This window comes from Hemitrygon akajei, chromosome 18 (assembly GCF_048418815.1).
Source record: "Hemitrygon akajei chromosome 18, sHemAka1.3, whole genome shotgun sequence".
In the NCBI taxonomy this organism is placed as follows: domain Eukaryota; kingdom Metazoa; phylum Chordata; class Chondrichthyes; order Myliobatiformes; family Dasyatidae; genus Hemitrygon; species Hemitrygon akajei.
The window spans coordinates 71,575,619-71,598,304 of record NC_133141.1 but is presented as its reverse complement, the minus strand read 5'-3'; the positions used below and the strand labels follow the sequence as shown (position 1 = coordinate 71,598,304).

The window sequence follows — 22,686 nt, the reverse complement described above, 5'->3', positions numbered from 1 at the left end:
ACAGAACTGCAATAATCGCAGAAAAGTATTCCTACTTTATATAGGCTGTGAATTTATCAGATCATATCCTGCTTTTACTATATGTTACTGTTATTTTAGGTTTTATGTGTTATTTGGCATGATTTGGTAGGTTATTTTTTGGGTCTGCGAACCCTCACAAATTTTTCCCATATAAATAAATAAATGGTAATTGCTTCCTCACTTTACGACATTCCGGCTTACGAACCGTTTCATAGGAACGCTCTACCTTCGAATAGCAGGGGAAACCTGTATTCTTCTTGTAGCTTATAGTAATTTTTCGGAACTGCCACAAAACAAATTTGTGTCAGTGATGATAAACCTGATTCTGAGATCTACCAGAACCCATCTGCTCAGTCAATCCCTCTGTACAATCACTTCAGAAAGACCAGCAACACTACAACATCGTGCCTGTAGAGACCTGCGAAGTTAATCCACGATGAATACTCGATGAGTTGGCAAACACTCGGTGATGAATGATTACACAAAGGTAACCGATGGGCTAGGTGCTCTGAACCTAAGAAATAGGAGCAGGAATCGGCCATCTGGCCTTTCGACCCTGCTCCGCCATTCAGTAAGATCATGGCTGACCTGGCCACAGACTCATCTCCACCTACCTGCCTTTTCACCATAGTCCTTAATTCCCCAACTGTGCAAAAATCTATCCAATCGTGTCTTAAATACATTTACTGAGGTAGCCTCCACTGCTTCATTGGGCAGAGAATTTCACAGATTCGCCACTCTCTGGGAAAAGCAGTTCCTCCTCATCTCCGTCCAAGTCCAGACAGACTTGGTTATCGACTGCCATTAGGTACAGATGTTACTTAACAATCCAACAATGATTCCCGCTGTACTCACTGACTGACGTCTTGAGCAAACTTGCCTCTTCCTTTCAGCACGCGCTGATGCAGTTCGTCCAGTGTGATCAGACCTGGCCAGGGATAGAACAAAAACTGGAATAAGTCCTGCACAGGTCCCATTCATCTATTACTCCCCAGCTGAGCAACACCACTACCTCAGACTGACTATTGTACACAAGCTCCTCCATAACCACCGTCCCTTTCTCACTCTGGGATCTCTACATTCTGATCAGGGCCCTTACACATTCTTCAGGACCAGGTTCAGGAACAGTTATTACCCCTCAACCAACTTGAAGCAAAGGGGAAACTTCACTCGCCTCATCACTGAACTGTTCCCACATATTGCTGAATGATTTATTATTATTTTGCTTGTTTTTTTGTTGTTTCTTTTATTTACTGAATTCATTGGTGTTATTTCAGAGGATCTGTCATGGGTTCAGTATGAAAGCACCGTTACAAAGAAGGCATGGCAGTGCCTCTACTTGGAGGTGCATAAATTCTACTTGCATAGATTCGGCCTGTCATCTAAAACTTTGACAGACTTCTATAGATGCATGGTAGAGAGTATATTGACGGGTTGTATCACAGTTTGGTATTGAAGCACCAATGGTCTTGAACATAAAAGGTTAGAGAAAGTAGTGGATATGGCCCAGTCTTTCACAGGTAAAGCCCTCCCCAGCATTGAGCACATCTACAAGGAAAGCAGCATCCATCATCAAGGACCCCAGTATCTACTTCATGCTTCTCTTCTCGGTGCTGCCATCAGGAAGGTACAGGAGCCTCAGGTTCCACCTCAACGGGTTCAGGAAGTTATTACCCCTCAACTATCGGGCTCTTGAACCAGAGGGAATAACTTCACTCAACTCAACTCCGAACCCATTCCACAACCAATGGACTCACTTTCAAGGAATCTACAACTTGTATTCTCGATATCTATTGCTTATTTATTATATTTTTATATATTTTTTCTTTTTGTTGTTTTTTGCACGTTGGTTGTTTGTCCGTCTCTGTCGTGTGCAGTTTCTCACTGATTCTATTGTGTCTTTCTATTTACTGTGAATGCCCACAGTAAAATGAATCTCAGGGTTGTATGTGGTGACATATATGTACTTACTTTGAACTTTGTACTGCTGCCACAAAACAACAAATTTGACAGTCAGTGATAATAAACCCAATTCTGATTCACCTTTAGGAAGTCAGAGTAATCTAAGCCCACAGGGAAAACGTGCAATTGTCTTCAGCGATGCCCTGGGAGACGTGGTTTTGGAGTAGGTTGTGTTTCCGTACCTGAAGCCCCAGGATGCACTGGGTCCTTGGAGTCAGTGCCTGAACCAGCAGACCGTGCTGTAATTCCAGTCCGGCTCTACAGAGTATCCAGCCTTCGGGCATTGTTTATCCCAGACTCATCCGCAATGCCTTACAAGCTGCTCTAATATATTCTTAACAATACTTGAAAAATGTTTTGCAAACTAAGGCTTTTATACAAAACCTTTTCCTATTGCAAGTAAGGCTGGGAGGATCTGAAATGCCTGTTCTTCATCTCCTCTTGTAAAGGAAAAGATAAAGTTACAGATTAAAGAAACGCACACAAAACGCTGGAAGAACTCAGCAGGTCAGGTAGCGTCTATGGAAAAGAATAAACAGTCGACGTTTCAGGCTGAGACCCTTCATCAGGACTGAGAAGGAAGGTAGAAGATGCCTGAATGAAAAGGTGGGGGGGGAGGGGGAGGAGGATAGCTGGAAGGTGACGGGTAAGGCCAGGTGGGTGGGAAAGGTGAAGGGCTGGAGAAGAAGGGATCTGATCAGAGAGGAGAGTGGAACGTAGGAGAAAGGGAAGGAGGACGGGTCATTGGGGGTGGGGGAGAAATAGTAAAAAGTCAGTGTGGGGAATGGGGGGGGTTCGGAATTTTATTCAATTGAAGGAGAAATCGATGTTCATGCCATCAGGTTAGAGGCTATCCAGACGGAATGTGAGATGTTGCCCCTCCATCCTCCTCCTCTTGGCACAAGAGGTGGCCATGGATAGGCACGTCAGAACGGGAATGGAAATGAAATATTTAGCCACCAGGAAGTCCTGCTAGTGGTGGATGATGCAGAGGTGCTCAATGAAGTGATCCCCCAATTTATGATGGGTCTCATCCGTCGGAGTGATGCGGAGGTTGCATCAGGAACACTGAACACAGTCGGTGACCCCAGCAGATTTGCAGGTGAAGTGTTGCCTCACCTGGAAGGACTGTTTGGTGCTCTGAATGGAGGTGAGGGAGGAGGTGAATGGGCCGGTGTAGTTCTTAGGGTGCTTGCAGCATTAAGTGCCTGGAGGGAGATTAGTGGGGAGGGACAAATGGACAAGGGAATGGTGGAGGGAGTGATCCCTGCAGAAAGCGGAGAGTAGGGAGAGGTAAGTTTAGTGATAGGAGCCCTTTGCGGATGGCAGAAGTTGCAGAGGACAATGTGTTGGATGCAGAGGCTGATGGGGTGGTAGGTAAGGACAAGAGGGACTCTATCACTACTATGGCAGATTCACTATTATGAAGATGAGGTGAGCACAGATGTATGGGAAATGGAGGAGATGCAGGTGAGAGAGGGAAATACTATTCTTTAAAGGAGGAGGACATCTTTGATGTTCTGGAATGGAAAGCTGTGCCCTAATAACAGATGCGGCAGAGGTGACGAGACTCCGAGAAGGGAATATCATTTCTACAGGAGATAGGGTGACAAAAGGTATCGTCGAGATAACTATGGGAATCTGTAGGTTTATGAAAGATGTCAGTTGACAGTTTGTCTCCAGAGATTAGAGTTTAGCTTTGTTTGTCATATGTACATTGAAAGATTAAAACGTACAGTGAAGTGGGGAGCATGTCAGAATAAAAAGGTGGGGGTAAGGGTAAGGGGGCTAGCTGGAAGGTGTTAGGTGAAGCCAGGTGGGTGGAAAAGGTCATGGGCTGGAGAGGAAGGGATCATAGAAGAGTGGGAGAAAGGGAAGGAGGAAGGGACCCAGGGGGAAGTGATAGGCAGGTGAAGAGAGCTAAGAGACCAGCGTGGGGAATAAAGATGGGAGGAGAAATCAACATTCACACCATCAAGGTTGGAGGCTATCCAGATGGAATATAAGGCGTTTCTGCTCCACCTTGAGGGTGGCCTCAACTTAGCACAAGAAGACCGATGTGTTGGAGCGGAAATGGAAATCAGAATTAAAATGCTTGGAGAGAATGTAGAAGCTCCTCACAGACAGAACCCAGATCACTGGTGATCGCTGCTGCTGTAAAGCGCTGCACTAACTGCTACACAACCATGGCAACCATCTATGCTACGCTGTTGTCCATTGTCTGAAATAGCACTTGGAACATTCTGCAAACTAAAGCTTTATAGAAAAGCCTGTTACTGTTACAAGTGAGGCAGAGAGGGTCCCCAGAACTTCATTCCCCTCTCTCTGAACAGTCTGATTTTCTTCTCTAGTTGTACCTCTTCAGACACCTTTCAAACACAAGGAAGAGTGACCACAACGAACATTTCCTCACACAAACTCCAGGTTAAGCCCACCCCATCTATACCCGGTCACTGCTCTGAAAACACTTCAAATGCTGGTATTTATGTAGTGATGCATATTTTATTCCGTATCAGTGCCATAACCTCTAAATTTTTTCTTTATAAGTATTGAATACTTTTTCTTTCTTGCATGTTGTACCCTGACCAACACACTACAGCAAATTCCTAATACATGTAAGTGTACACTTTATTAGATACCTCCTGTACCTAAGTGGTCAGCGAATGTACGCTCGTAGTTTTCTGCTGCTGTAGCCCATCCACTTTAAGGTTTGACATACTGTGCATTCAGAGATGGTCTTCTGCACACCACTGTTGTAATGCATGGTTAGAAACATAGAAAACCTACAGCACAATACAGGCCCTTCGGCCCACAAAGCTGTGCCAAACATGTCCTTACATTTAAACTACTTGGGCTTTACCCATAGCCCTCTATTTTTCTAAGCTCCATGTAGCCATCCACTAGTCTCTTAAAAGACCCTATTGTTTCCAACTCCACCACCATCGCTGGCAGCCCATTCCACGCACTCACCACTCTCTGCGTAAAAAACTTACCCCTGACATCTCCTCTGTACCTACTTCCAAGCACCTTAAAACTGTGCCCTCTCATGCTAGCCACTTCAATGCCTCTCATTATCTTTTACACCTCTATCAAATCACCTTTCATCCTCCATCGCTCCAAGGAGAAAAGGCCGAGTTCACTCAACCTATTCTCATAAGGCATGCTCCCCAATCCAGGCAACATCCTTGTAAATTTCCTCTGCACCCTATGGTTTCCACATCCTTCCTGTAGTGAGGCAACCAGAACTGAGCACAGTACTCCAAGTGGGGTCTGACCAGGTCTGATACAGCTGTAACATTACCCCTCGGCTCTTAAACTCAATCCCACAATTGATGAAGGCCAATGCACCATATGCCATCTTAACCACAGAGACAACCTGCACAGCAGCTTTGAGTGTCCTATGGACTCGGACCCCAACATCCCTCTGATCCTCCACACTGCCAAGAGTCTTACTATTAATACTATATTCTGCCATCATATTTGACCTACCAAAATGAACCACCTCACACTTATCTGGGTTGAACCACCTCACACTTATCTGCCACTTCTCAGCCCAGTTTTGCATCCTATCAATGTCCCGCTGTAACCTCTGACAGCCCTCCACACTATCCACAACACACCCAATCTTTGTGTCATCAGCAAATTTACTAACCCAACCCTCCACTTCCTCATCCAGGTCATTTATAAAAATCATGAAGAGTAAGGGTCCCAGAACAGATCCCTGAGGCACACCACTGGTGACCGACCTCCATGCAGAATATGACCCGTCTACAACCACTCTTTGCCTTCTGTGGGCAAGCCAGTTCTGGATCCACAAAGCAATGTCCCTTTGGATCCCATGCCTTCTTACTTTCTCAATAAGCCTTGCATGGGGTAACTTATCAAATGCCTTGCTAAAATCCATATACACTACATCTACTGCTCTACCTTCATCAGTGTGTTTAGTCACATCTTCAAAAAATTCAATCAGGCTCGTAAGGCATGACCTGCCTTTGACAAAGCCATGCTGACTATTCCTAATCATATTATGCCTCTCCAAATGTTCATAAATCCTGCCTCTCAGGATCTTCTCAATCAACTTACCAACCACTGAAGTAATACTCACTGGTCTACAATTTCCTGGGCTATCTCTACTCCCTTTCTTGAATAAAGGAACAACATTCGCAACCCTCCAATCCTCCAGAACCTCTCCCGTCCCCATTGATGATGCAAAGATCATCGCCAGAGGCTCAGCAATCTCCTCCCTCACCTCCCACAGTAGCCTGGGTTATATCTCATCTGGTCCCGGTGGTTTATCCAACTTGACACTTTCCAAAAGCTCTAGCACTTATCTGAGTTACTGTCACCTTCCTGTCAGCTTGAACCACTCTGACCTCTTTCATTAAAGGCATTTTCACCCATAGAGCTGCCACTCACTGGATTTTTTTTTGTTTTTCACACCATTCTCTGTAAACTCGAGAAACTACTGTGTGTGAAAATTGTAGGTCAGCAGTGTCTCAAACCAACTGATCTGGCGCCAGCAATCATTCCGTGGTCAAAGTCACTTGGATCACATTTCTTCCCCATTCTGATGTTTGATCAGAACAACAACCGAACCTCTTGACTACGCCTGCATGCTTTTATGCATTGAGTTGCTGCCAGGCTAGATATTTGCATTAACAATGCGTACAGGTGTACCTAATGAAGTGTGTACAGTGAAAAAATTTGATCCTTGAAGACAAAAACTTCGCATGCACTTTAGTTCTTCACTTTAGTCTGAAAAGTGACTTTAAAGTTCCAACCATGAACAAGGCACTAAGACACATGCAAGAATTCTCAGTGAAGTACCTCCATTTCTGTGTTTCAGAGCCAGACAGACTTCAATAATCTGTACCCCCAACTCGTAGTAAAAGTCTCCAACACCCAGCATCTCCGACCAGAATCCTTTTCCAGCTGAAAAGAAGCAGAGAGATACTCAATACTGTAACTGATGCCTTGATTCATTTTTAAATACACCACCATAACAGTGTGCATACACAGTACGTTACACACACTTTAATTGTAATTTAGTTTTTTTAATGTAACACACTGTACTGTTGCTACAAAACAATAAATTTCATGACATATGTCAGTGATATTGAACCAGATTCCGAGGCCTACTCAAACTGCTATCCACTGAATTGCAAAGGAGTCACTCCCTGGCTCTGCACAATTCAAGGATGCTTATCTTGAGGGATAAATATCTCAATGCTGATCCAATGGAGTGCGTTGGTATCTGAGAACAGTTTGTACTACCAGGAAGGCTGATGTACAATCACAGAACATCTCTTCAGTTGACCGTTCCCTCCTACACCCACACAGACGTTTAATTGGCTTCATTTGTCACACGTATATTGAAACATACAATGAAATGCATCGTTTGCGTCAACAACCAACACAGTCCAAGTTGTGCTGTGGGCAGCCCGCAAGTGTCACTGCCGCCAGTGCTAACATAGCGTGTACGCAGCTTACTAACGGGTACGTCTTTAGGCTGGGAGGAAACCAGGGCACCCGGAGGAAACCCACGCGGTCATGGGAAGAACATGCAAACTCCTTTCAGACAACAGCCCAGGCTAACTGCTACACTACCATACCACCTTTTTTAAAAAACAGATTTTAAAGATCTATAATGCAATTTTGGAGAGCTTTCTTGTTCAACTGCAAAGTCAAATGTGAGAGGGAACAGAATGCTCATCAGTTTCTCCTCACACGCTGTCTTATCAAACACTCCCAGAACAGGTACAATATGGGTCAGATTCAGGGCAATCTTCCCTCTTCACTGTACCATCTAATGCGGCCGGGGCAATGACAGCATGGATTAGGCACAGTAAAGCCCCTTGGGCTCCCATCAAACACCTTCAGGACGAGTATGTAGTGTTACGATTTGAAACTTCAAAACACTAAAGCAATTCAAAGGAAGACAGAGGAATCCAAAGTGTTTAACTTTAAGCAAGGCGCACACATATCATGACGTTTGCAATTCACTTATTTTTACCTATAACCTGCAGTGAATTATTTAAGCAAACTAGACTGTCTAATCAACCAATACATTTTTGCAAGATTACTCAAATATTACTGAAATATTAAATACACAACACGTAGCAATACACAGAGTGCTGGAGGAAATCCACGACGAGCTACTTTGTGAGTTGTTCGAGATTTCCATCTGCAGTCTCCCATTTCTCCAGGGCAGGGAACTCTCCCTTCCATAGACGCTGTTTCTCCAGTATTGATTGTGTGAGTGCGAGAGAGTGTGTTACGAGACACGGAGGCTCGTACTGTGAGTGTTACTTTAAGAGCGCCTGAGTGAGGCGGGACTATGACGTCAGTCACAGGCTGTGGAGGAGGGAGAGGAGTTGCTGAAACTTCAGCTTGTCACTGCTACGGTTTGGAACTCTTCAATGCCCAAAAGATTGGGTTGATTATCGGCACGCAGTGCACAACGGATGTGTGACTGTCACTTTGTATAATCCATATGTGTGGATTTGTTGGGAGTATCCTGTGGTACCACTTTCGTTGGCCTTTGATTGGAATCAGGGCGTTGTGGTATCCACTTGAAGACAATATTCCTGTGACTGTCATCTGGTGATATGTCAAGTGGATTTCAGAACGACTCAACGGACGAGATCTTCAACGATTGTTATTTTGTTTACCCAGCTGGGAACCTGTGACTCTTTGTAATCGCCTACTCTCTACATTATATCCTGGATTACAAATCTCTCACTCACTTATTTTGTGGATTACTGAACTTTTCTACTTTACCATTTTAAGACTTTAAGAATTGTTCCTAGTCTGCATATACACACTCATACATACGCACTACACTGTTAACTTTGTTTATTTCATTTAAGTTACTATATTCTGAGTAGATACTAATAAAGATTGTGGTTTTAAGATTAAAACCTGACTCAGTGTATAATCTATTACTGCTAGTACGTAACAAGTGCGAGACACACAGACAGACTCAGGATTTACAGCATCTACAGAATCTTGATTTCAAGTATGTTATGGGTTAGGAATAGAGTACAGCTCTATCTACACGATTCCACGCACACAAAGGTCGTGCGATGTGGAAGGGTAAAGGGAGACCAGAGAGAAACAAGCAGGCTTACATGCAAGGGGGTCCACTCCGATCGTTGCACACATGTCTTGAAACTGAACTCGGAACTGTGAGTTTTTCCGTATCTCCTGCTTGTGTTTGCTGGCAAATTCTTCCAGATGTGTCTTGAACATTTCCAGCTGTTTCGACATCTGCAAAATGCAAGACAAACTTTGAAATGATTGGATAGCCATCCATTGGTATCTCCATCCAGAGAGATGCAGAAACTTGAAGAAAAACACAGGGAATTCTGCAGATGCTGGAAATCTTGAGGAACACACACAATGTGTTGGAGAAACCTTATGGTGAAGGGTCTCAGCCTGAAACATTGACCTTTCCATCGACGCTGCCTGACTTGCTGAGCTCCCCCTAGCTCTTTGTGTGTGTTCCTCAGCAACATCAGAAACTAAAGTGATAATGTGAAAGGAAAGCAGCCCGAAGCAATGGGCACTGACCTGGGCCAGCTGGTCTTCAGCCATCACTGTTCCTCTCTCCTTATACTTGGCCTAAACAACAAAAAAGTACATTTATTATCAAAGTATGTTTCCCATCTGTAATCTTGAGATTAATTTTGGTATTTGAAATACCATAAGACATAGCAGCAGAATTAGGCTATTCAGCCCATCATTTGATTTATTCTCTCCCTGAACCCCATTCACCTGCCTTCTTCCCGTAACCTTTGATGCCCTGACTAATCAAGAACCTATCAACCTCCACTTTAAATATACTCAATGACTTGGCCTCCACAGCCATCTGTGGCAGTGAATTCCACAGATTTACCAACCCCTGGCTAGAGAAATTCCTTTTCATCTCTGTTCTAAAGGGATGTCCATGTATTCTGAGGCTGTGCCCTCTGGTCATGGACTCTCCAATATACAATAGAATCCATGAAAAAAGTGCACACATAACCAACATTTAATGTGCAAAAGAGGATAAATCATTCAAACAATAAAAAAGAAAACAAATATTACCGAGATCATGAGTTACAGAGTCCCCAGCCTGTGGAATCAGTGAAGCCATCCACACCAGCCCAGGAGCACGATGGTTGTAGGGCAACTACTGTTCCTGAACCTGGTGGCGTGGGACCCAAGTAGGCAAATTAGAGTCACACACAACCTGTTGGTTCCTTAAGGTAACCGTAGCCAGGAGTAGTAATGAGGACAAGCTCCCACTACCTATTAAATACTCCCAATGGCGTATGACTCAAATAGCCTCTGACAACCAAGTCCAGCTCCTGGCCTTCACGTGCAGCTGGCTACTAGGCTCATTGAGGAGAAGGAAAACTGATCACAAACCACCGCTGCCTCGTAGTTACATCCACTTATGGGGAAGGCTTCAGGAGTAAACCCAGAGGGAAAAATCCAAAGCTGGGGTCCCTACGGCAGTCCAACATTGAGTTCGACGCTGACCAGTAACTCCTGGTGCCAAACTGTATCGGTCTCTGCCGTTCCTTTGGGTTCATCAGATGTGTGGAGAGGGGGAGCCCGCTACACGGGCAACAGCTCGCTCTCCATATCATACTGCCTGGGCTTGTGTATCCAGACAGCTAGGATGCAATATCCATGGTCAACCCCGACCGACATACACAAACTGTAAACTCAATGTGCTGAATGAACGTTAGCATTTCTACCTGCAGCGAAGTTTCAGGGAGCCACATACTTGTACGCTCATACCCGTGCTTTGGTATATACTAAAATTGTAAAATTTGGCAAGAGTTGTAGTTTGAGGTACAAGCCAAAAGACCCTCTGAGTAAACTCGCCATAGATGACCTACTTTTCTCAGTTTAATCCCCACATCTTCGGTCGGTCTTAAGACTGGAGCACACACAATAACTGAATATTTTACAGAAATAAGCTCTGCAGTCACAGAAAGAAAAACATTTCTCCTAATCTCTATTCAAAATCTCTTACTTTAAGATTTGCCCCCTCAATTCTAGACTCAGTTCAGAATCAGATTCAGGTTTATTCTGACAGACATTGTAAAACTTTTTGTCAATTCCTCACAGAATACAGTTTATTGATTATCTTAATGATATCACCTCTCATTCTTGTCTACTCCAATATGGGTGAATCTTCTTCAAATCTCCATTTAAAGGGTAAGTCACTCACTCAAGGAACTTGACAAAGATTACTTCTTCAATGGTTTTATCAACTTTTATGGGTTCTATTTTGAGTTCTTCCCTTCAGGGAGGGTTCTGAACCTGAACCCACACCCTGCAGGCTCTGACAAAAGGTGCTGCCGGAGGCTGCTCCAGACAGACAGGTCAGAGGCACCAGCAGAAGGAGCAGGCCTTCCACTCTCTTGATCACAATTCCTCTCCTCCATTAGTGGTGTCTGCACAATAGCCCAAGCAGAAATACACAAATTGTGACTAAACAGGTTGATGAAGGTAGAGCCGTAGATGTAGTGTATATGAATTTCAGCAAGACATTTGATAAGGTACCCCATGCAAGACTCATTGAGAAAGTAAGGAGGCATGGGATCCAAAGGGACATTGCTTTGTGGGTCCAGAACTGGCTTGCCCACAGAAGGCAAAGAGTGGTTGTAGATGGGTCATATTCTGCATGGAGGTTGGTCACCAGTGGTGTGCCTCAGGGATCTGTTCTGGGACCCCTTCTCTTAGTGATTTTTATAAATGCGCTGGATGAGGAAGTGGAGGGATGGGTTAGTAAATTTGCTGATGGCACGAAGGTTGGAAGTGTTGTGGATAGTATGGAGGGCTGTCAGAGGTTACAGCGGGACATCGATAGGATGCAACACTGGGCTGAGAAGTGGCAGATGGAGTTCAACCCAGATAAGTGTGAGGTGGTTCATTTTGGTAGGTCAAATATGATGGCAGGATATAGTATTAATGGTAAGACTCTTGGCAGTGAGAAGGATCAGAGGGATCTTGGGTTCCGAGTCCATAGGACACTCAAAGCTGCTGCGCAGGTTGACTCTGTGGTTAAGAAAGCATCAACCGCGGGGTTGAGTTCAAAAACCGAGGTAACATTGCAGCTATATAGGACCCTGGTCAGACCCCACTTGCAGTACTGTGCTCAGTTCTGGTCACCTCACTACAGGAAGGATGTGGAAGCCATAGAAAGGGTGCAGAGGAGATTTACAAGGATGTTGCCTGGATTGGGAAGTATGCCATATGAGAATAGGTTGAGTGAACTCGGCCTTTTCTCCTTGGAGCGACGGAGGATGAGAGGTGACCTCATATAGGTGTATAAGATGATGAGAGGTGTTGATCATGTGGATAGTCAGAGGCTTTTTCCCAGCACGAGAGGGCACAGTTTTAAGGTGCTTGGAAGTAGGTACAGAGGAGGTGTCAGGAGTAAGTTTCTTTTTACGCAGAGTAGTGAGTGCGTGGAATGGGCTGCCAGCAATGATGGTGGAGGCGGAAACGATAGGGTCTTTTAAGCAACTCCTGGATAGGTACATGGAGCTTAGAAAAATAGAGGCTATGGGTAACCCCAAGTAATTTCTAAAGTATTCTGCTGTCGGTTTTCTATGTTTCTAAATCTTTCAAATATAAAGTGAACCCACATTGCAATGAGATGTTGGTCATGATTAGACTGAACTCCTGCCTCAGCAAGGACCTGGACCCATTGCAATTTGCCTATGGTCACAATAGGTCAACGGCAGAGGCAATCTCAATGGCTCTCCACACGGCTTTAGACCACTTGGACAACACAAACACCTACGTCAGGATGCTGTTCATCGAATATAGCTCAGCATTTAATACCATCATTCCCACAATCCTGATTGGGAAGCTACAGAACCTGGCCTCTGTACCTCCCTCTGCAATTGGATCCTCGACTTCCTAACCGGAAGACCACAATCTGTGTGGATTGGTGATAACATATCCTCAATAATGGCACACCTCAGGGGTCTGTGCTTAAGCCCACTGCTCTACTCTCTCTATACCCATGACTATGTGGCTAGGCATAGATCAAATGCCATCTATAAATTTGCTAACGATACAACCATTGTTGGTAGAATCTCAGATGGAGACAAGAGGACATACAAGAGCGAGATATGCAACTATTGGAGTAGTGTCACAGCAACAACCTAGCACTCAATGTCAATAAGACAAAAGAGCTGATTGTGGACTCCAGGAATGGTAAGACGAAGGAACACATACCAATCCTCATAGAGGGGTCAGAAGTGGAGAGAGTGAGCAGTTTCAAGTTCCTAGGTGTCAAGATCTCCAAGGACCTAACGTGTTCCCAAGATATTGATGCAGCTTTAAAGAAGGCAAGACACTGTCTATACTTCATCAGGAGTTTGAAGAGCTTTGGTATGTCAACAAAAACACTAAAAAACTTCTATAGATGTACCATGGAGAGCATTCTGACAGGCTGCATCACTGTCTGGTATGGGGGGGAGGGGCTACTGCACAGGACGGAAAGAAGCTGCAGACGGCTGTAAATCTAGTCAGCTCCATCTAGGGTACTAGCCTACAAAGTACCCAGGACATCTACAGAGAGCGGTGTTTCAGAAAGGCAGCGTCCATTATTAAGGACCTCCAGCACCCAGGGCATGCCCTTTTCTCACCGATACCTTCAGGGAGGAGGTACAGGAGCCTGAAGACACACGCTCAGCGATTCAGGAACAGCTTCTCCCCCTCTGCCATCAGGGAGGAGGTACAGGAGCCTGAAGACACACACTCAGTGATTCAGGAACAGCTTCTTCCCCTCTGCCATCAGGGAGGAGGTACAGGAGCCTGAAGACACACACTCAACGATTCAGGAACAGCTTCTTCCCCTCTGCCATCAGGGAGGAGGTACAGGAGCCTGAAGACACACACTCAGCGATTCAGGAACAGCTTCTTCCCCTCTGCCATCCGATTTCTGAATGGACGATGAACCCATGAACACTACCTCACTTTTTATATATATAATTTCTATTTTTGCACAATTTTTAATCTAGTCATTGCATGTATACTGTAACAGATTTACTTCTTTTTTTCTTCTATATTCTGTATTACGTTGAACTGCTGCTGCTAAGTTAACAAATTTTCAAGACACATCCGGTGATAATAAACCTGATTCTGAATTAACATTTTGGAAGAGAGGGAGAGAAAGGGGGTGAGATGGTTAAAAGGGAGAGGGGAGGAAATGGAAAGAGATGGAGGAAGTTGAGGGGAGGCAGAAAATGATGGGAGGACAATGAGGGGTGAGAGGAACGAGGGGAGTGAGGGAGAGGAGTAAAGGAGGGGATGAGGGGAGTCAGGGAGGAGTAAAGGGACGAGGGGAGTGAGGGAGTGGAGTGAAAGAAGGGACGAGGGGAGTGAGGGAGAGGAGTAAAGGAGGGGACAAGGGGAGTGAGGGAGAGGAGTAAAGGAGGGGACGAGGGGAGTGGAGTGAGAGAGGGGACGAGGGGAATGGAGTGAGAGAGAGGACGAGGGGAGTGAGAGGGGACGAGGGGAGTGAGGGAGAGGAGTGAGAGAGAGGACGAGGGGAGTGAGGGCGAGGAGTGAGTGAGGGGACGAGGGGAGTGAGGGCGAGGAGTGAGTGAGGGGACGAGGGGAGTGAGGGAGGAGTAAAGGAGGGGACGAGGGGAGTGAGGGCGAGGAGTGAGTGAGGGGACGAGGAAGTGGATGAACGGAGGCGGATGGCGTTGAGAGGGAATGAGGAGGAGTCACGGGCAGCAGAGGCACCAATCAGTCACCCACTTCAGCGAGCTTCTTCCGGGCGATGGCGCCGGCCCCGACCCCCCTGCGGTGCATCGCGATCCTCAGCTTTGTGTCGCCGCCGAAAGAGAACCTTCAGAACACGGAGCCCGAAGCCTGGACACCACCAGGCCCCAAAGCTCCGGCCAAGACCTCGGTCCACGTCCAACGATCAGACGCCAGGCCGATTCCCGGGCTCAGGCTCCGCCTCCCGCCCGCGTAACCGCCGCAAAACAAAACCATTCCCCGCCCCCGTCCTCCACTTCCTTCTATCTACCTCCACCCACAACCGCCCATCCCTCTGTCAAAATGCACCCTCAAACCTCTGTCAGTCTGCACCCCTCCCGTCCCTCTGTCAGTCTGCACCCCTCCCGTCCCTCTGTCAGTCTGCACCCCTGATGCACCATCAATAACTCACGCCGAAACTTAGGAAGTGAGATTATCGGCTTTTATTGACTGAAGGACAACACTACATCCTGGGGAAAATGAGGGAGAGCAGCAGGCCACAGTCGCCTTTATACAGGGGTCTGTGGGAGGAGCCACAGGGGTAGTCAGCAGGGTCTTGGGAGGAGCCACAGGAGCAGTCAGACAGGTATATCTAGTTCACCACAACCCCTCCCATCCCTCTGTCAGTCTGCACCCCTCCCGTCCCTCTGTCAGTCTGCACCCCCATCCCTCTGTCAGTCTGCACCCCTCCCGTCCCTCTGTCAGTCTGCACCCCTCCCATCCCTCTGTCAGTCTGCACCCCTCCCGTCCCTCTGTCAGTCTGCACCCCCATCCCTCTGTCAAAATGCACCCTCAAACCTCTGTCAGTCTGCACCCCCATCCCTCTGTCAGTCTGCACCCCTCCCATCCCTCTGTCAGTCTGCACCCCTCCCATCCCTCTGTCAGTCTGCACCCCTCCCGTCCCTCTATCAGTCTGCACCCTCAAACCTCTGTCAGTCTGCACCCCTCCCATCCCTCTGTCAGTCTGCACCCCTCCCGTCCCTCTGTCAGTCTGCACCCTCAAACCTCTGTCAGTCTGCACCCCTCCCATCCCTCTGTCAGTCTGCACCCCTCCCGTCCCTCTGTCAGTCTGCACCCCTCCCATCTCTCTGCCAGTCTGCACCCCTCCCGTTCTCTGTCAGTCTGCACCCCTCCCGTCCCTCTGTCGTTCTGCACCCCCATCCCTCTGTCAGTCTGCACCCCTCCCGTCTCTCTGTCAGTCTGCACCCCCATGCCTCTGTCAGTCTGCACCCCCATGCCTCTGTCAGTCTGCACCCCCATCCCTCTGTCAGTCTGCACCCCTCCCATCCCTCTGTCAGTCTGCACCCCTCCCGTCCCTCTGTCAGTCTGCACCCCTCCCATCTCTCTGCCAGTCTGCACCCCTCCCGTTCTCTGTCAGTCTGCACCCCTCCCGTCCCTCTGTCAGTCTGCACACCTCCCGTCCCTCTGTCAGTCTGCACCCCCATCCCTCTGTCAGTCTGCACCCCCATCCCTCTGTCAGTCTGCACCCCCATCCCTCTGTCAAAATGCACCCTCAAACCTCTGTCAGTCTGCACCCCCATCCCTCTGTCAGTCTGCACCCCTCCCGTCTCTCTGTCAGTCTGCACCCCCATCCCTCTGTCAGTCTGCACCCCTCCCGTCTCTCTGTCAGTCTGCACCCCCATCCCTCTGTCAGTCTGCACCCCTCCCGTCCCTCTGTCAGTCTGCACCCCCATCCCTCTGTCAGTCTGCACCCCCATCCCTCTGTCAGTCTGCACCCCTCCCGTCCCTCTGTCAGTCTGCACCCCCATCCCTCTGTCAGTCTGCACCCCTCCCGTCCCTCTGTCAGTCTGCACCCCTCCCGTCCCTCTGTCAGTCTGCACCCCCATCCCTCTGTCAAAATGCACCCTCAAACCTCTGTCAGTCTGCACCCCCATCCCTCTGTCAGTCAGCACCCCTCCCGTCCCTCTGTCAGTCTGCACCCCCATCCCTCTGTCAGTCTGCACCCCTCCCGTCCCTCTGTCAGTCTGCACCCCCATCCCTCTGTCAAAATGCACCCTCAAACCTCTGTCAGTCTGCACCCCCATCCCTCTGTCAGTCTGCACCCCTCCCGTCCCTCTGTCAGTCTGCACCCCCATCCCTCTGTCAGTCTGCACCCCTCCCGTCCCTCTGTCAGTCTGCACCCCCATCCCTCTGTCAGTCTGCACACCTCCCGTCCCTCTGTCAGTCTGCACCCCCATCCCTCTGTCAGTCTGCACCCCCATCCCTCTGTCAGTCTGCACCCCTCCCGTCCCTCTGTCAGTCTGCACCCCCATCCCTCTGTCAGTCTGCACACCTCCCGTCCCTCTGTCAGTCTGCACCCCCATCCCTCTGTCAGTCTGCACCCCCATCCCTCTGTCAGTCTGCACCCCTCCCGTCCCTCTGTCAGTCTGCACCCCCATCCCTCTGTCAGTCTGCACCCCTCCCGTCCCTCTGTCAGTCTGCACCCCCATCCCTCTGTCAGTCTGCACCCCCATCCCTCTGTCAGTCTGCACCCCTCCCGTCCCTCTGTCAGTCTGCACCCCTCCCGTCCCTCTGTCAGTCTGCACCCCCATCCCTCTGTCAGTCTGCACCCCTCCCATCCCTCTGCCAGTCTGCACCCCTCCCATCCCTCTGTCAGTCTGCACCCCTATCCCTCTGTCAGTCTGCACCCTTCCCGTCCCTCTGTCAAACTGCACCCCCATCCCTCTGTCAAAATGCACCCCCATCCCTCTGTCAAAATGCACCCTCAAACCTCTGTCAGTCTGCACCCCCATCCCTCTGTCAGTCTGCACCCCTCCCGTCCCTCTGTCAGTCTGCACCCTTCCCGTCCCTCTGTCAAACTGCACCCCCATCCCTCTGTCAGTCTGCACCCCCATCCCTCTGTCAGTCTGCACCCCTCCCGTCCCTCTGTCAGTCTGCAACCCCATCCCTCTGTCAGTCTGCACCCCTCCCATCCCTCTGCCAGTCTGCACCCCTCCCATCCCTCTGCCAGTCTGCACCCCTCCCGTCTCTCTGTCAGTCTGCACCCCTCCCGTCCCTCTGTCAGTCTGCACCCCTCCCATCCCTCTGTCAGTCTGCACCCCTCCCGTCCCTCTGTCAGTCTGCACCCCTCCCGTCCCTCTGTCAGTCTGCACCCCCATCCCTCTGTCAGTCTGCACCCCCATCCCTCTGTCAGTCTGCACCCCTCCCGTCCCTCTGTCGTTCTGCACCCCCATCCCTCTGTCAGTCTGCACCCCTCCCATCCCTCTGTCAGTCTGCACCCCTCCCGTCTCTCTGTCAGTCTGCACCCCCATCCCTCTGCCAGTCTCACCCCTCCCGTCTCTCTGTCAGTCTGCACCCCTCCCGTCCCTCTGTCGTTCTGCACCCCATCCCTCTGTCAGTCTGCACCCCTCCCATCCCTCTGTCAGTCTGCACCCCCGTCTCTCTGTCAGTCTGCACCCCTCCCGTCCCTCTGTCGTTCTGCACCCCCATCCCTCTGTCAGTCTGCACCCCTCCCATCCCTCTGTCAGTCTGCACCCCCGTCTCTCTGTCAGTCTGCACCCCCATCCCTCTGTCAGTCTGCACCCCTCCCGTCTCTCTGTCAGTCTGCACCCCTCCCGTCCCTCTGTCGTTCTGCAACCCCATCCCTCTGTCAGTCTGCACCCCTCCCATCCCTCTGTCAGTCTGCACCCCCGTCTCTCTGTCAGTCTGCACCCCTCCCATCCCTCTGTCAGTCTGCACCCCTCCCGTCTCTCTGTCAGTCTGCACTCCCATCCCTCTGCCAGTCTGCACCCCTCCCGTCCCTCTGTCAGTCTGCACCCCCATCCCTCTGTCAGTCTGTACCCCCATCTCTCTGCCAGTCTGCACCCCTCCCGTCCCTCTGTCAGTCTGCACCCCCATCTCTCTGCCAGTCTGCACCCCTCCCGTCTCTCTGCCAGTCTGCACCACTCCCGTCCCTCTGTCAGTCTGCACCCCCATCCCTCTGTCAGTCTGCACCCCCATCTCTCTGCCAGTCTGCACCCCTCCCGTCCCTCTGTCAGTCTGCACCCCCATCCCTCTGTCAGTCTGCACCCCTCCCGTCCCTCTGTCAGTTTGCACCCCCATCCCTCTGTCAGTCTGCACCCCTCCCGTCCCTCTATCAGTCTGCACCCCCATCCCTCTGTCAGTCTACACCCCTCCCGTCCCTCTGTCAGTCTGCACCCCTCCCGTCCCTCTGTCAGTCTGCACCCCCATCCCTCTGTCAGTCTGTACCCCCATCTCTCTGCCAGTCTGCACCCCTCCCGTCCCTCTGTCAGTCTGCACCCCCATCTCTCTGCCAGTCTGCACCCCTCCCGTCTCTCTGCCAGTCTGCACCCCTCCCGTCCCTCTGTCAGTCTGCACCCCCATCCCTCTGTCAGTCTGCACCCCCATCTCTCTGTCAGTCTGCACCCCTCCTGTCCCTCTGTCAGTCTGCACCCCTCCCGTCCCTCTGTCAGTCTGCACCCCCAGTCTCTCTGTCAGTCAGCACCCCTCCCGTCCCTCTATCAGTCTGCACCCCCATCCCTCTGTCAGTCTACACCCCTCCCGTCCCTCTGTCAGTCTGCACCCCTCCCGTCCCTCTGTCAGTCTGCACCCCCATCCCTCTGTCAGTCTGTACCCCCATCTCTCTGCCAGTCTGCACCCCTCCCGTCCCTCTGTCAGTCTGCACCCCCATCTCTCTGCCAGTCTGCACCCCTCCCGTCTCTCTGCCAGTCTGCACCCCTCCCGTCCCTCTGTCAGTCTGCACCTCCATCCCTCTGTCAGTCTGCACCCCTCCCGTCCCTCTGTCAGTCTGCACCCCCATGCCTCTGTCAGTCTGCACCCCTCCCGTCCCTCTGTCAGTCTGCACCCCTCCCGTTCTCTGTCAGTCTGCACCCCCAGTCCCTCTGTCAGTCTGCACCCCCATGCCTCTGTCAGTCTGCACCCCTCCCGTCCCTCTGTCAGTCTGCACCCCCATGCCTCTGTCAGTCTGCACCCCCATCCCTCTGTCAGTCTGCACCCCTCCCGTCCCTCTGTCAGTCTGCACCCCCATGCCTCTGTCAGTCTGCAACCCTCCCGTCCCTCTGTCAGTCTGCACCCCTCCCGTCCCTCTGTCAGTCTGCACCCCCATGCCTCTGTCAGTCTGCACCCCTCCCGTCCCTCTGTCAGTCTGCACCCCCATCCCTCTGTCAGTCTGCACCCCTCCCATCCCTCTGTCAGTCTGCAACCCTCCCGTCCCTCTGTCAGTCTGCACCCCTCCCGTTCTCTGTCAGTCTGCACCCCCAGTCCCTCTGTCAGTCTGCACCCCCATGCCTCTGTCAGTCTGCACCCCTCCCGTCCCTCTGTCAGTCTGCACCCCTCCCGTTCTCTGTCAGTCTGCACCCCTCCCGTCTCTCTGTCAGACTACAACCCTCCCGTCTCTCTGTCAGTCTGCACACCTCCCATCCCTCTGTCAGTCTGCACCCCTCCCGTCTCTCTGTCAGTCTGCACCCCTCCCGTCCCTCTGTCAGTCTGCACCCCCAGTCCCTCTGTCAGTCTGCACCCCTCCCGTCCCTCTGTCAGTCTGCACACCTCCCGTCCCTCTGTCAGTCTGCACCCCTCCCGTCTCTCTGTCAGTCTGCACCCCTCCCGTCCCTCTGTCAGTCTGCACCCCGAGTCTCTCTGTCAGTCTGCACCCCTCCCGTCCCTCTGTCAGTCTGCACCCCCAGTCTCTCTGTCAGTCTGCACCCCTCCTGTCCCTCTGTCAGTCTGCACCCCGAGTCTCTCTGTCAGTCTACACCCCTCCCGTCCCTCTGTCAGTCTGCACCCCCAGTCTCTCTGTCAGTCTGCACCCCTCCCGTCCCTCTGTCAGTCTGCACCCCGAGTCTCTCTGTCAGTCTGCACCCCTCCCTTCCCTCTGTCAGTCTGCACCCCTCCCGTCTCTCTGTCAGTCTGCACCCCTCCCATCCCTCTGTCAGTCTGCACCCCCGTCTCTCTGTCAGTCTGCACCCCTCCCATCCCTCTGTCAGTCTGCACCCCTCCCGTCTCTCTGTCAGTCTGCACCCCCATCCCTCTGCCAGTCTGCACCCCTCCCGTCCCTCTGTCAGTCTGCACCCCCATCCCTCTGTCAGTCTGTACCCCCATCTCTCTGCCAGTCTGCACCCCTCCCGTCCCTCTGTCAGTCTGCACCCCTCCCGTCCCTCTGTCAGTCTGCACCCCCATCTCTCTGCCAGTCTGCACCCCTCCCGTCCCTCTGTCAGTCTGCACCCCCATCCCTCTGTCAGTCTGCACCCCTCCCGTCCCTCTGTCAGTCTGCACCCCCATCCCTCTGTCAGTCTGCACCCCCATCCCTCTGTCAGTCTGCACCCCTCCCGTCCCTCTATCAGTCTGCACCCCCATCCCTCTGTCAGTCTACACCCCTCCCGTCCCTCTGTCAGTCTGCACCCCTCCCGTCCCTCTGTCAGTCTGCACCCCCATCCCTCTGTCAGTCTCTACCCCCATCTCTCTGCCAGTCTGCACCCCACCCGTCCCTCTGTCAGTCTGCACCCCCAACTCTCTGCCAGTCTGCACCCCTCCCGTCTCTCTGCCAGTCTGCACCCCTCCCGTCCCTCTGTCAGTCTGCACCCCCATCCCTCTGTCATTCTGCACCCCCATCTCTCTGTCATTCTGCACCCCCATCTCTCTGTCAGTCTGCACCCCTCCTGTCCCTCTGTCAGTCTGCACCCCTCCCGTCCCTCTGTCAGTCTGCACCCCCAGTCTCTCTGTCAGTCAGCACCCCTCCCGTCCCTCTATCAGTCTGCACCCCCATCCCTCTGTCAGTCTACACCCCTCCCGTCCCTCTGTCAGTCTGCACCCCTCCCGTCCCTCTGTCAGTCTGCACCCCCATCCCTCTGTCAGTCTGTACCCCCATCTCTCTGCCAGTCTGCACCCCTCCCGTCCCTCTGTCAGTCTGCACCCCCATCTCTCTGCCAGTCTGCACCCCTCCCGTCTCTCTGCCAGTCTGCACCCCTCCCGTCCCTCTGTCAGTCTGCACCTCCATCCCTCTGTCAGTCTGCACCGCTCCCGTCCCTCTGTCAGTCTGCACCCTCAAACCTCTGTCAGTCTGCACCCCCATCCCTCTGTCAGTCTGCACCCCTCCCATCCCTCTGTCAGTCTGCACCCCTCCCGTCTCTCTGTCAGTCTGCACCCCTCCCGTCCCTCTGTCAGTCTGCACCCCCGTCTCTCTGTCAGTCTGCACCCCTCCCGTCCCTCTGTCGTTCTGCACCCCCATCCCTCTGTCAGTCTGCACCCCTCCCATCCCTCTGTCAGTCTGCACCCCTCCCGTCTCTCTGTCAGTCTGCACCCCCATCCCTCTGCCAGTCTGCACCCCTCCCGTCTCTCTGTCAGTCTGCACCCCTCCCGTCCCTCTGTCGTTCTGCACCCCATCCCTCTGTCAGTCTGCACCCCTCCCATCCCTCTGTCAGTCTGCACCCCCGTCTCTCTGTCAGTCTGCACCCCTCCCGTCCCTCTGTCGTTCTGCACCCCCATCCCTCTGTCAGTCTGCACCCCTCCCATCCCTCTGTCAGTCTGCACCCCCGTCTCTCTGTCAGTCTGCACCCCCATCCCTCTGTCAGTCTGCACCCCTCCCGTCTCTCTGTCAGTCTGCACCCCTCCCGTCCCTCTGTCGTTCTGCACCCCCATCCCTCTGTCAGTCTGCACCCCTCCCATCCCTCTGTCAGTCTGCACCCCCGTCTCTCTGTCAGTCTGCACACCTCCCATCCCTCTGTCAGTCTGCACCCCTCCCGTCTCTCTGTCAGTCTGCACCCCCATCCCTCTGCCAGTCTGCACCCCTCCCGTCCCTCTGTCAGTCTGCACCCCCATCCCTCTGTCAGTCTGTACCCCCATCTCTCTGCCAGTCTGCACCCCTCCCGTCCCTCTGTCAGTCTGCACCCCCATCTCTCTGCCAGTCTGCACCCCTCCCGTCTCTCTGCCAGTCTGCACCCCTCC

At 51.4% G+C, this 22,686-nt stretch overlaps 1 protein-coding gene across 1 annotated transcript in view; it reads right to left on the bottom strand.

The window, feature by feature from the left end:
* The window catches only part of snf8 (SNF8 subunit of ESCRT-II), a 37,366-nt gene extending 22,375 nt beyond the window's left edge, over positions 1 to 14,991 (bottom strand). The window contains exons 1-5 of the mRNA XM_073071803.1: positions 14,764 to 14,991; positions 9,556 to 9,606; positions 9,114 to 9,252; positions 6,811 to 6,915; positions 877 to 949 (exon numbers count right to left, since the gene is read on the bottom strand). Of these exons, the coding sequence (XP_072927904.1) occupies positions 877 to 949; positions 6,811 to 6,915; positions 9,114 to 9,252; positions 9,556 to 9,606; positions 14,764 to 14,817 (422 nt within the window). The 5' untranslated portion in view covers positions 14,818 to 14,991. The remainder of the gene's footprint in view (positions 1 to 876; positions 950 to 6,810; positions 6,916 to 9,113; positions 9,253 to 9,555; positions 9,607 to 14,763) is intronic.
* Between the last annotated feature and the right edge of the window lie 7,695 nt (positions 14,992 to 22,686).